Genomic DNA, 14546 nt, shown 5'->3' with positions numbered 1-14546 from the left:
CACACATAAGAGGTTGTGGCAAGTGGATAACTCCCAAATACATATGTGACTATAGCATACTGTCGCCCTGCCTTACCAGTTAATTGACCAGTTTGCTTCTTGGCCACCTCACATTCTATCCTGTGAGATTCCAATCCTCATCATGGGGGACTTTCACATCCATACAAACCCCCCCCCCCCCCCCAATTCCAACTGCTGCCACTTAGTTTCTATCACAATATATTTCTCACAACTCTGATTCTCATAATGCGGAAAAAAATGCTTGATTTGGTTTTCCCCCAAAATCAGTTGGTGCTGGTGGTCGAATCCAACAGCAGCACCTAACAGTGCTGGAGCGCCCATCTTTAAATGTCAGTCAGTATCCATCCTTTGCCACCATGAAAGTACAAGCTATTGAATGCGCAAATGCGCCAAGAAGGGGTGGAGACTGGAGAAGACCATTATTGGGCCACAAAACATTTTGGAATTTGACCTTGGATACTTGTTTTCCTAATGGATGAAACTTAAAAATGGACTTACTACATTTTTGGTAAATACTTATTGCATATTTATAGTCCTTTATGCCCCAGAATGTTTTTTCTTCATTACTTAGCTTTTACCTTTCTCTTGGTGATGATTGACATTACGTTCACAATTTTGCTCCACCCTCTTGGGGCGTGCTCTGTTTCGTGTTTCTGTGGGTGTATCTGCAACACTGCCGATGCACAAGGTAGGTAGGTGTTTGTGAAAGTGTCCCTCTCCTTGTCAGGAGTTGACTTGTGAGCCTGCGCAGCTCCTCCAGAGGCTCTAGCATGGTAAACTTAGTAACTTCAGCTGTAAACATCTGCCTGGGAGGTCATGAGTCAGAGGTCCAGTCTTAGGAAGCAGAGGTGCCTCAGGCCAGCTGCCTGACACCTTGGCCAGTCAGAAGAGACTAGGCCCAGAACAGAGGTCCACATCAGTACTCTGTTCCTACTCAGCCAGCCCAGTCTGAAGATACTTTACCAGGCTGTGAGCAATCATCTTTCTGCGGACCTGCTCCAACCAGCTACCTCTAACCACCTAAAGTCTGCTGATGTTTAAGGCCGTTGCCCGCTTTTAGCTGAATAAAGAGCAGTAAGTTATTTCTTCACCAACGTGATCCCTGGATAAGGCTGTAAACCATCATGCTCCATCCTCCATCACTAGGTATCCCTATCTACACATTTGCGTTGCCCCAGGGAGAAACCTACTCTGTCAGCCTGTCCTTCCACAACACCTGCTGGAGACCTGTCAGGCTATGGACAAGGCCTCTGCTCCTGATAACAAACCCCGTGATCATCGCTGGCAACAAGGCCATATTGCAAGCCACCTGAAAAAGGTCAGGCCCCGGTGGGATATGTTGCATATCCACTTCTTTACCTGTATATGTTCACTTCTTGCTGTGGCTCCATTACGAATAAGGACTACAAAACGCGCCTGTACATCTTTTTATCAATTTGAAACAAAGTAATGAACTTTTTATGGTCTTACTAGAGGAGCTTCTTTTGTTTGCCTTACATCTAATTAATGGTTCCCACTACCCCTGTGACCCGGGAAAATCATTCTATTCATACTATGTGGAGAGAATTTACCTAAAGGGGAGACTGCGGTAACACAGTTAAGCTATGTAGAAGTTAACATATGAACTATTTTATCAATTCAGGTATAGCACTTCACCTCACTCTTCACTTTATTCAATTCTCTTTTTTTAGCTATTTTGACAGGGCAATCTGTCACAAAGACCGTGCATACCAAACAGTGTGTTTGCCAGGTGCTCGAGTTCGGCATGTTGCGGATCAGGTTGACAGGTTACTGGGAGGGGCTGGTGAGGAACCAGTGGTCATGGTCCACATTGGCACTAATGACAAATGAGAGGTAGGAGGCCATAAGCTCAGGAAAAGGGCATCAAAAGGTAGTTTTCTCTGAAATACTACCTGTACCACACAATAAAGGCAGTTGGAGATCAGGGAGGTAAATAAGTGGCTCAAAAGTTGGTGTAGGAGGGCTTTGGGTTCATGGAGAACTGGGATGACGTCTACAGGCTCTACAGTAGGGATGGGCTGCACCTCAATGGGGAGGGTGCAGCTGTTTTGGGGGAAAAAAAGGCTAGAAGTTCGGAGGAGTGTTTAAACTGGAGAGACTTGGGGGAGGGCAACTACACTTGAGCAGGGCAAAAAGACAGTGTAGATAGAGAGCTGGGAAGAGTCATAGACCAGGGGGAGGAAGGGGTGCTGGAATAAGATTGGGGAATAAGAACAAAAGGAATAGGAACCACCATATAAAGTGTATGTACGCAAATGCCAGAAGCCTCACAAACAAAATGGAGGAACTGGAACTCTTAATGTTGGAGTGCAAGTATGATATAGTGGGTATCAGCGAGATATCAGCTATGACTGGGCTGTTACTATAGATGGTTATAGTCTTTGGAAATTATCGTATAAATAAAAAAGGAATAGGGGTTTGTTTATATTTGAATTCTTGCCTCAAGCCTGTCATGCGAGATGCATCGGTGACATAAATAAAAATGTGGAGTCCCTATGGGTGGAGTCTTGAAAGGAAAGCAATAAGCTAGAAAGAAAACATGTTTAAGGTGCTAAAATGCGAAGGTAGCTATGAGGCATTACAGGATTATAGGGCGAAAAATAAATCCTGTAAAAAGCAGATGAAGGCCTCAAAAATAGAGACTGAGACTTACTTCCAGGGAGAACAAAATAATCCCAAATAATTTTTCAAGTATATAAATGATAAGAAACTAAAAACAGCGTGTGCCCTCTTAGGAATAACATGGGGGTCATGGTGGAAGGAGATGAGGAAAGGGCCAATCTACTGAATGTCGCCTTCGCAACTGTCTTTAGGCTGCATTCACACTACAGTATGGGGGACGTATATACGGCCGACGTATATACGGCCGATATACGTCCCCCAAACACACTTCTATGGGCTCGCGGCGCCCTACGGCAGCGGTACGGTGCAGCACACGTGCGGCACCGTACCGCTCCGTAGCCCGGGAAAAGATAGGACATGTCCTATCTTTTCCCGTATTACGGCGCCGCGGCCATGCATCGCTATGGAGAGGGGCGGGGGTGAGCTGCGCTCACCTCCTCCTCCTCTCCCCGCGCTGCCGTGTGCCTGCCGTGCTACGGTGCGGCGGGCTCACGGCAGTGTGCATGCAGCCTTACTCAGGAAAATTCCCTGGTGGAAGACATGATGAGGATTGATGTAAATTCTCTTTGGAATGTCAACAGTTTAATCCAGGAAGAAGTACCTCTCAAACACTAATACAGTATAGATAAGTCATCGGTGCCAGATGGCGTACACCCCCGGGTTCTGCATGAACTATGTACCGTTATAGACAAACCGTTATTTTTAATATTTGAAGATTCACTGAGGACTGGTTATGTTCCACAGGACTGGCGCATAGCAAATGTTGTACCAATAAACAAAAATGGATCAAAAAGCAATCCCGGAAACTACAGATTTGTGAGTCTAACTTCTGTGGTGGGGAAAATATTTGAGGGTTTTGTTAGAGATGCTATCCTGGAGTACCTCACTGTACATAACCTTATAACCCAGCGTTAGAATTGGTTTATGAGAGATCGGGCCTGCCAGACTAATCTGAGACGAGGAAGAAATCCTCTGCATTGGATATGGTCACAAATAAGAAAAATCAAAGTCTTCCAGCACTCCAAATTCATTCTTTAATCCATCTTGTTAAAATTCATATACATCCAATATTAGCGATACGGCCTATGCGTTTTGGGCCCTTTGTATGCTTCTCTTAACCGCTTAAGGACGCAGGGTTTTATGCGCTCATTTCTCGCTCTCCACCTTCAAAAATCCATAACTTTTTCATTTTTACGTGTACAGAGCTGTACGAGGGCTTATTTTGTGCGTAACAAATTTTACTTTCCCGTGATGTTTTTTTTATTATTCCATGCCGTGTATTGGGAAGCAGGAAAAAAATTCCAAATGTGGAAAAGTTGAAAAAAAAAAAAAGCATGTGCGTCACGTTCTTGTGGGCCCAGTTTTTACAATTTTTACTCTGCTCTCCAAATAACACCTCTCCTTTATTCTTTGGTTTGGTACGACAGTGGTGATACCAAATGTATACAGGTTTTATTGCGTTTTAATACATTTTCAAAAATACACGAATGTGTATGAAAACGAAAAAAATGTTTTTGCCAAAATGTTTTGCTTCTGATTTTGTGCGAAATGAGGCGAAGTTTTCATTGCTACCATTTTGAACACTGTGTAACATTTAGGGGAAGCGACGATCGTCAGAAACAGGGCGGCGCCCATGTGGTGCCATCATTTAAGTGCCACCGGCGACTTTGCCGGCGGCAGAGAAAAGGTTGACATCCGCGATTGGTGCAAGCACCGACCTCGGGTGATAGCAATGGGTCTTTGCTGTAATATGCAGCAAAGTCCATCTCTGTATGAAGAGGGCTCAGCCCGTGAGCCCTCTTCACACACCCTTCATCCACCGCAGAGTGTGAAGGGTTAATCATGGTCTGGCTGCCTTCTGTATAAAACAAACTTTTAAAACCCCGTTAACACCTGGGCAACCATGCCTCATTTGATTTCCATGACCTAATTTCCGGCAACATATGGAAATAAATCACATTATGGACATGCATTATACAAATACCAACACAGTCCATACAAATTGCATATGTGAACAGACAATTTATATAAAGCATGTATAGAGGCAGTCCCCTACTTAAGGACACCCAACTTACAGATGACCCCTAGTTACAGACGGACCCCCATGCCCACTGTGACCTCTGGTGAAGCTCTCTGGATGCTTTACTATAGTTCCAGACTGCAATGATCAGCTGTAAAGTGTCTCTAATGATGTTTTATTGATAATCATTGGTCCCATTACAGCAAAATATTTTGAAACTCCAATTGTCACTGGGGCAAAAATATTTACAGTTTCGATTTACATACAAATTCAACTTATGAACAAACCTATGGAACCCATCTTGTACGTAATGTGATAATTCAAACATCTGGGATATCTCAAATCCATGTAGGGGCAGCTTGTAGGGTTGTTGCGGGAGTGGAGGGGGAATTTAGGTTTGGTACTTGCGGTCAGGGTTCTGGATCAGTGGACCCTCTGGACAACTGCGGGAGATGGTACTAGTTGACACCCGGGACCAGAGTCTAAGTGGCACCTGGTCTTCACCAGAAAATGCCACAAGTCGGGATGGTCTTGCTGCAGCGGGGTGACACCAGGTTGTTCCACGGGTGCGACTAGCTCGCGGTGGCAGCCAAGGATGAGGTACCTCAACAGAAGACAATATTGTGGTCAGGCTCAAGCGGGCAGTGAGGGAAGGCAGCAGAGATGCAAGGTCAAAGTCAAATTATAGGTCAGCAACAGAAGGTCCAGGTAGATGGGAATGGGAACACAGGAGCACGGAAGAGGAACAAGGGAACGCAGGAATGGGAACACAGGAGCACGGAAGAGGAACAAGGGAACGCAGGAATTGGAATAAAGGAGCACGGAACATATACACATGAACACAGGGGCGCAGGAACAGGGGCGCAGGAGGGCTTTCGCTTCACTGGAAATGGCTTGAAGATCCGGCAGGAAATCTTGGGGACAGCCGGACTTTGGCGCCGACACTTCCCAGTTTCCTCAATCAGCGGCACGTTGGCCCTTGAAATCTCTGAGTGCCAGTGTGCGAGCGCAGCCTACTAAGGACCGGAACCATATCGTGGGAAGGTAAGTGAGGTCCGGGGGAGCCGCGCCGCCATGGAGAGGGGCACGGGTGTGCCTTGTGTCTGCGATCCGGCGCATGGATCACAGGGACACCCGTGCCACTTGCACAGATGTGCCCTGAATTTTTGGGATTGACTGCCTCTTCTGCATGATTTAATGTACCAATGCTGCTAATTGCACTCTGTCAGCAGGCCGCATGTTGCTGGTTTACAAATTGCAGTCTGGTCGGTGTTGGATTTTTAAAATATCATTTTCAATTGCCTGTGAATTTCCTGTGCAAAAACATCGCAAAAAGGAGGAAATTGCATCTGGTGCAGTCTATTAGAACAAAGCACACACAGCTGATACTCGTATAGTCCAGTGTATGTGGGGTGTTAAATGCCTTTCAAGGCATCAGACTGTTGGAGACCCGCCAGTCCAACACACAGACGTCTGTGAAAAACCTCTGCCTACATATGAATCTCTTCCTAAATGTGTATATAGCACATTTACCAAATGTAGTGTAGTGTGCAAGGGGCGCCAGAGTCATGAATTGTGGCACACGTTTTTCATGAATCTGGCGCTTGTTGCACTTGCATGTTAAATTAGGTGCACACTCCGACTGTGCACCAGAACGTTCATTTCACTGCATAAATTTGTGTCTCGTGAAGAATAGTGCAGTTGCAACACAAAAGGGTCACGTGCGCCACATATGTGGAGCAGACACATGTGCAAGTAGTTTGCACATAAAAGAATGTGCAAAGTCCGGACAGAAAACTGGTGCAAGGTCCTTAGCAAATGTGTCTCTATATATCTGGATCCACTTTCTCCTCTTCCTCTTACTGTCTTAGGTTCCTTACGGCTCTGTCCTAGGATCTCTGCAATTTACCCTCTATACTTCCACCCTGGACAAAACCAAACCAAAGTATGTTTTCAGCTGATACCCGAATAGATAATTTTGAATTGGAGCATCACAACTGCATTATTACTGAACACTAGTGATTGTGAGCTTGCTCTAAAATCAAGTCTTCTATCTTCCTGAATCTTAATCTTTCTGAAATTGATCTTCAGTTCACTCCACTATCTACTACCAAACCAAACTCTGACATCTTTATTTCCATCAGTGGTATCTCCATAACTCTGAGGCAGCAAGCCCACAGGCTTGGGGTGGTTCTGGACCTCTCATTTGCATTTACATACAGTAACTTGCTTGCTCCTTTCACATACATCTCATAAACATTTCCAGAATCTACCCCTTCTAACCAAAATATAACCACAAAAACTTCTAAAACCTCTCTGAGGACTCAATTGTCTTAACTGTAACTCCCTAGGAAATGGCCTTACTAAACTCTCACTTCTGCAATCTATCTTTAACACAGCAGCCATCTATCAAGCCAGACGCTAGACAGATGCCTTCAGTCTGTCCCACTGCACTGGCGGCCCATCACCATCCAATATTAATTCACACTAATCACCATCATCCACAAACCTTTCCACTGTGGTGCACCTACCAACCTACCTCTTTTTCCTAATCTCAGTTTATTACCCAACCAGTGCTCTTCGAGACCGACTTATCTGAGAATATTCTCTTTTATTCAAACCTACTACTCACGTCTTTAGGATTTCTTATGAACTGCAACAATCCTCTAGAATGTACCACCCCGACCTATCAGACTAATACCCAAATACCAAAGTTTCAAATGTGCCCTAAAATCCATCTATTCAGTCAGGGCCATCACACTTTGGCATATATAGATAGTGTCTGGTTCATTCAGCATTATCATTTATTCATTATTTTACCCCTTTTAAAGAATAGTGCACCTATGTATGGTGGGATGAAAGAGCTGGGCTTAGCACAGACACCCCACATATAGAACACCAAAAAGACCTCTCTTAGTTTACACAGAGTAGTCAAATAACACAAAATAAGGTATAAGCCTGTAATCTTTATTGTGTAAACTAAATATAAAATATGACAGACATATTTGGAGTAACAACAGATACCAGGGCAATGTCTGCCATTTTATGAATCCTATATATAAAAAGTAAAACAATTTAAAAAAAATACAAGCTATAATAGCTGTAAGATTAGTGTTCGTATGCCCCACTGAAGCCCACCTAGGGGGGAAAAAAACAAAGAGTGGGGAGCTGGAAAATAGGAGACCAGTAACTACATGAATACAGATTACCAACCAGAGGTAGTGAGAGCCAGCCCCAACATGTGTTTTGCGCAATTCGCTTCGCAATAGCTTTTTTCAGCACATGCCAGCTCATTCTCCTTTGAAGCTCTCTCTTCCCTTCCTCCCTTTACCTGTTAGACTGGAGGTGGCAGACACAGTTCTAGTGTCATTTTACAGAGGAAAATCTCCCCTTTTATATCAAATTTAGTTCCACAGATACAGATATATCCAGTGTTAAAGTTACAATAGGGAGTGGGAGCTATATATGAAAATTACACTCCCGACTGAAAAAAGATCCTTGAGGAGAGATTCTCCTATTTAAAAAAACTGAAATGTGTTTCTAGATGCCAGGTTTCAGAAGATATAGTGGTTTTAACGAGGGCTTATTTTCAGGATGGCAAAGACTAAAAAATCATGCTAGAGATTATATTTGGTGAAACATGGTACTGTAGGAACTTTTTTTCTTTTTACATTGCATGCAACTTTTACCACTTTCACATGGCATTATTTGGCATATGACACTGACCAAAATATTAAATGTGTGCGTGCTAACATAAAATTCAAAGACTGCTCCTTCCACCTCTATATACTCTAATGTAAGTGTCAGACCACCACTGAGTTCCCATTGATGACCATTATATAATAATACCAAATGTTGAATTTTCAATAAAACAACAATTTTGGTGAATCCTGTTTTATAAATCTAGATTGTTCCTCTGTTATTCGTCTTAGAAAGGCATCTATAATTTGACATCCGGGTATTACCTTTTATCCTGTGAAACTGTCTATACTGTACACAGTCTGGCAATAAAAGCACTGATCCAAGCAAGTAACTATTGTCAGTATTATCATTTATCATCATACATTTCTAGGAGCAATAACAGATGAACAGAACAATATACAGCTATAGAAAATTCATATAGGATATTCTTCAGCAATTCTGCAGTAAATGGAAAACAAATGTTTACCAAGACTGACATGTCCATAGAGCCGGCAGGTCCCCTTAAAGTGAATCTTAAAAGTAGAGCACAGATTGAAATTTCGTTCATTACCCACTACTGGGACTTTTTGTAATTCAGTTTTGACATTAGGGGTTGACAGCAAGGACACTGAAGTGAAACTGCGTGTTACTTGACTTATGAAATAGATGCATCATTAAATATTTATGTAATCTGCTACAATTTCCTGGAAAACTCCAAACAGTAATACGGAACAGTAAACAGTGAAAAATTGCCAGTGATAAAATAGTTAACATTGTCTGAATACAATTTGCATCCTAAAAATTATTTTAATTAAAACTACTTACGGTAACTCCTTATCTGCGCACTTGTTTTCCAAGTCAATGCCCAGGCTATTTTTCAGTGTTTTTCATCAAATCCTATAATTTTTATATTTTTCTGTCACTATAGCTGTATGGGGTCTTGTTTTGTTTTTGTTTTTTTTTGGAGGGGGGGGGGCAAATGTAGTTTTTAATAGTACAATTTTGGATATCATATGCCCTACTGGTGAACTTTTATTCTTTGCAGTATATTTAAACCCTTAAGGCCATAGCTCATCTTCACGTTTAGGACAAAGCCGTTTTTCCAAATCTGCCCGTTTCACGAAACCATTATCTCATGGAGTTTATTTTCAAACACATTGTTTCATGACATGTTGTACTTCAATTAATGCTATATTGTAGTTAACATTTTTGGACTTTATATAAAAAAAAAAAATAGAAATTTGCTAAAAAGTTGAGATTTCCTGATTTCTAAATGTTATACTCATACAGTTAATCTAACCGCCCAAATTGGTTGCTAAATAACATTAACCATGTGTCTTCTTTATGTGGACATAATTCTTTTATATGTTTATTTTATTAGGACGTTCGGAGGCTTACAGTTTAAACAGCGATTTGCCCCATTTTTAAGTTAATTTCAGATTCAATTTTTTTTAGAGAACGATTCATCTTTATAAGGGTTTTTAAAGTTCTATTTATTAGAAACTCCCTACATTTTTAAAACTGGACCACTCAAAGTATTCAAAGCAGCCTTTGGTAAGCTTGTTTACCCTTTTAGCCTCACAATAATTAACAAAATAGTTCTATTTAATATTTTTTAAATTTGACAATAAAATGATTATTTTGGCCTAAAATGTACATGTTCATTCTGGATAAAACGAGAGTAGGGTGATACCCAACAGGGACCCACAGCAGAGCGCAGATCGGAAGGAGCCATTGAGCTTTTAGAGGGCAGAGTTTTACAGCGCTTTTTCAGGTGAGATTATACAATTGAAAAGTTTTTGAGCTACAATTACAGTGACCCCACCCTATAAATGATCGTGGAAACTATCAATGATTTTGGAAACTATGCCAACCGGAGAATTTAGAAAGGTTGTTCAGCGTTTTACCACCACAAATGTTTTATAGAAAGCATTTAAATTGGCTTGTGCAAGTGAAAATCTTTATCCAAAAAAACCTTGCTTTGGCCCCTAAACTTTTATTTTTAAAAGGGGTTATAGAAGTAAAGGCACCCCATAGTTTCCCCTGAATGAAGTAATATCCCACAAGTAATCGCAAATCCAAATTGTTGAACCCCTAAGATAGTGGGGCAGTAAAAACCTCCAAAGAGGGCACCTATTTTATAAACTAGACCCCTCAAGGATTGCGGTAACACTAAATTTGGAGGCGCAATACCCTGTTTAACCTTTATTAGCATTTTTTTGGGAGGGGGTGCAAAAAAATCTATCCAGTAATTGATTTTATTTTTTTTGTGTTTTATACACCAAAAACCATAGATTACATGTTATTTATGTTCCATGGGTCATTACCGTTACAGCGATATCCCATTTATATAGATTTTTTTATGTTCTACAGAATAAAAAACTTACTTGGAGAGAAAAATCCCTGGAATAATAAATAATGCGACGGAGAAGTAAAATTTGTTACGCATAAAATAAGCCCTCACACAGCTCTGCACACGGAAAAATTGAAAAGTTATGGATTTTTGAAGGTGGAGAGCAAGAAATTAGCAAAAAAGCCTTGCGTCATTTAGGGGTTAAACTTATTTTTTCCGTGAAGAGTTGTACTTTTTGATGGTATAAAGCAGGGGTAAATGAGACTTTTTGATAACTTTTATGTTGGTCATATTTTTTGCTGTTTTTGTTTTTTTTAATGCATTCACCATAGGGGTTCAGTAATGATTTTATTTTATTGTACAGGTTGATTATACCTAATCTGCCGTTTGTGGGTGGATTTTCACATTTTATTATGCTTGGGAATTTGATATTGGGCATTTAGAGGACTTTAAAAAAAATTATTATTAAAATGTTTTTATTTTTGTTACACTTATTTTGTTGCCTTCTGGGACTTGAACAAGTGATCATCTTATCACTTGTTCAAATTAATACACTGCCATAATGATATATAGTAGTGTATTATACCAGTCAGCCTATGCAAATGCATATACTGACACCTGCACTGCTGGGTCCAACCCAGCAGGCAGTCATGTAAGGCAGCTCTGGGGTCCTTCATTGGACCCCAGGGTTGGCGTGGAGACAATCAGCACCCCCATACTCTGTGCAGAGGGGCCAATCCCTAGGAGGAGATGGGGGCGACACCTTTAGGTGCTGATCATGGCACTTAAAGGTTAAACAGCAGGGATTGCGACTACCATGATCCCGGCTGTCACATGATCCACATGACGGGGAAAATCATGGTGGCCAACACAGAAGGTCTTAAAAGGAAACCTACCACTTAAAAGTGGTAGGTTTAGACACATATACATGGCACCAGCTCAGGGTGAGCTGGTGCCAGAGCATATTTTTGTTAGGGGAACAAAGCCCCTATCGCCGTTTTATAAGTTATATTAACTTATAACTCGGCGCACCGCACTTGGGCGCGGCGCACCATGCGCGTGCCCGTGCGTGCGCCGGATTCTAAAGTGCTGGAGAGCCGGTGACGTCACCGAGCTCTCCGGCACACGTGCGCCTGCGCAACTTAGCACGGCCTGTTTCCCCGTGCTAAGTTGCACAGGCACGCGTGTGCCGGGGAGGTCGGTGACGTCACCGCCTCTCCCGCATGTTAGAATCCGGCAAACGCACGGGCACGCGCATGGTGCGCCGTGCCCAAGTGCGGTGCGCCGAGTTATAAGTTAATATAACTTATAAAAAGGCGATAGGGGCTTTGTTCCCCTAACAAAAAATATGCTCTGGCACCAGCTCACCCTGAGCTGGTGCCATGTATATGTGTCTAAACCTACCACTTGTAAGTGGTAGGTTTCCTTTAAGGGCTTACAAGGTCAAAAAAGAAAGCAAATCTGACTTTTCTTTTACTAAAAAAAATTTTCAGCTTACAAAATTTGTGCGTTTTTACAAATTTCTTTTTAAAGACGTGGTCATTTTTGTGTGAGTTGTTTTTTTTTGGTACAATTTTTTACACTTTTTTAAACTTTTACACGTCTTTTTTTAAACTTTTATCTCATTGTATGACAAGGGGACACTTACATGAGATTGTTTGTTTGATATTATGTACTGCACTACAGTCACACGCTCTCCCTTTGCAGCCGCTGAGACACTGTGGTCCATGTTTGAGCAGTGTATGTGGGCTGTACATTTTTTCCCCAAACAGGGGTTTATTGCACTGGTACTACACATTTTAAACAATGTATATTAGAAAATTGAATGGTTTCCTATTCTCTGCATAAACAGATATTCTATGAAAAAATATGAATTGAACATAAATTTTAATTGGGTAATTCAAATTACAAAAAGTGATATAAATACATTTGCATGGTACTTACAGGTCTTTTTTTATACACTAGGTAAACAAAGTGCATAAAATTGATAACCAGAAAAGCAGCATTCCATATCATAATGTCCAAAGCACATCGATAAAGAGTAGCCCAGAGGATGAAGAAAGAACAACCTATAGAAAACAAAAATACTTTACTTTCAAAAAGACTTTACTGTGAAGTGTTGCTGTATGATTAATGAAAATGCTTTTATTTTATATGCTTGCTGAATGCTGAAACTAAGACTGTTGACTATGGATGAAGCTGATCACGTCAAGGAATGCAAGACTCCCTGGGTTGATGTTTACATATGCCACAAGTGATTTACAATACCCCCTATTCCAGGGAAAGAGACGTTCTTTGTTTCTGCGATGTGCATTTGATAATTTACTAACCAATGAACTATGGACATTACTTTTTTATCCCAAACTAACCAAGCCCAGGTCCCACCACTGAAAGATTCTTTATAAATCCTTTGTAATGCAAATAAAGCATTTCACATGTGCCTAGCCTTGCATAGCATCAGTTCTCCAGAGAGAGATATTATACCATACTTCTGTCTTGCTGTGATTTTTTTGAACTCAACAAGTGGATTTTATTCACAATTATAGAACCTGAGGTTGTGTAAACAGTGGCAGAATCTGACACTACCAAGTATAAAGAAAAAAACTTTTGAGGAAATTGTCTATTTTTGTCTTAACAATTGAGCGAGTCCTTTAAATTCTTTTAACAGATTTTCCCAGAAAAAAATCTGCCCTATGGCACAGAAGTGTCTTACAGCTCCCCATAAGTAAATGGAGTACTGATTGATCTTGCACATCAGGGCCAGATTATGTGGTGGGTTCTCGGGGCACATCCCATCACTTTGCCCTTAAAGGGCCCCTAAGTTTGCTAGTCTGGTTCCCTGCTTTTCTGAAAAGGCTATTAAAACAGAAGCTGGCTTAGAGAACCAGGTGGTAGCCAGTGGACTTGTGTCTATGCCAGAGTGAGGTAACAATACATTCTCTGCTCTGCTATAGACCGTGGAGCACACAGGATGTTTTATTATTTTGTAATTGTTCAGGATGATGTATATATTTATGTATGTGTTACTTGGGGGGCTGTAAATATATGTGTGTGTGTGTGTGTGTGTGTGTATATATATATAGTGTATATAGTTTTCCTAACTATAAAAATTGTAGATTCACACTGAAGGCATCAAACCTATGAATTAACACATGCGGAATTATATACTTAAAGCGTAACTGTAAAGTTAATGACAAAAAATTGCGTTAGCACAGCTGGAGAGAGCCTTTTATAAAATTCCAAAGATACCTGCATCATGCTGCTGGCTTCTTCCTAGCCTGAGATATATCTGGTATGTATAAAATTAGATTCAGATTCACCTAATTCTGATATACAGTAGGTGGGCACTTCCTGCTTGTGACATCAGCTCAACCCACTGAAGCCAGAAGAGGACATCAGGTTTGTAATTGTAAAATTTGAAGCATGTGATGAGTCACATGCTTGTGACATTAATACAGGTCCTGTGCTTGGGGGGCAAGCTAAACACCTGCAGATAGCAAATTATAGTAAATGAGAGAATTGCTTTATTTTTCTTAGTGAAAGTTGGGCAAAAGTTTTTATACTTAACAGGTGTACTTAAGTGTGAAACAACTGAAAATATGTCTGGTATTCTAGGTTCTTCAAAGTAGCCACCTTTTGCTTTCATTAGCGCTTTGCACACTCTTGGCAATCTCTTGATAAGCTTCAAGAGGTAGTCCCCTAAAATGGTCTTTCAACAGTCTTGAAGGAGTTCCCAGAGATGCTTAGCACTTCTTGGCCCTTTGCCTTCACTCTGCGGTCCAGCTCACCCCAAATCATCTCGAATGGGTTCAGGTCTGGTGACTGTGG

The 14546-nt window shown here is 41.3% G+C and overlaps 1 protein-coding gene across 5 annotated transcripts in view; it reads right to left on the bottom strand.

Annotated features, from left to right (window-relative positions):
- The window catches only part of POPDC1 (popeye domain cAMP effector 1), a 135913-nt gene that overhangs the window by 60712 nt on the left and 60655 nt on the right, over window positions 1-14546 (bottom strand). For all 5 annotated transcript variants that reach the window (XM_072141878.1, XM_072141877.1, XM_072141876.1 and 2 more), the window contains one exon: window positions 12663-12787. In XM_072141878.1, the coding sequence (XP_071997979.1) occupies window positions 12663-12787 (125 nt within the window). The remainder of the gene's footprint in view (window positions 1-12662; window positions 12788-14546) is intronic.

The sequence above is a fragment of the Engystomops pustulosus genome, chromosome 3, assembly GCF_040894005.1.
Source record: "Engystomops pustulosus chromosome 3, aEngPut4.maternal, whole genome shotgun sequence".
NCBI lineage: Eukaryota > Metazoa > Chordata > Amphibia > Anura > Leptodactylidae > Engystomops > Engystomops pustulosus.
The sequence above is the reverse complement of the archived record's forward strand: the minus strand, read 5'-3'. Positions and strand labels throughout refer to the sequence as shown.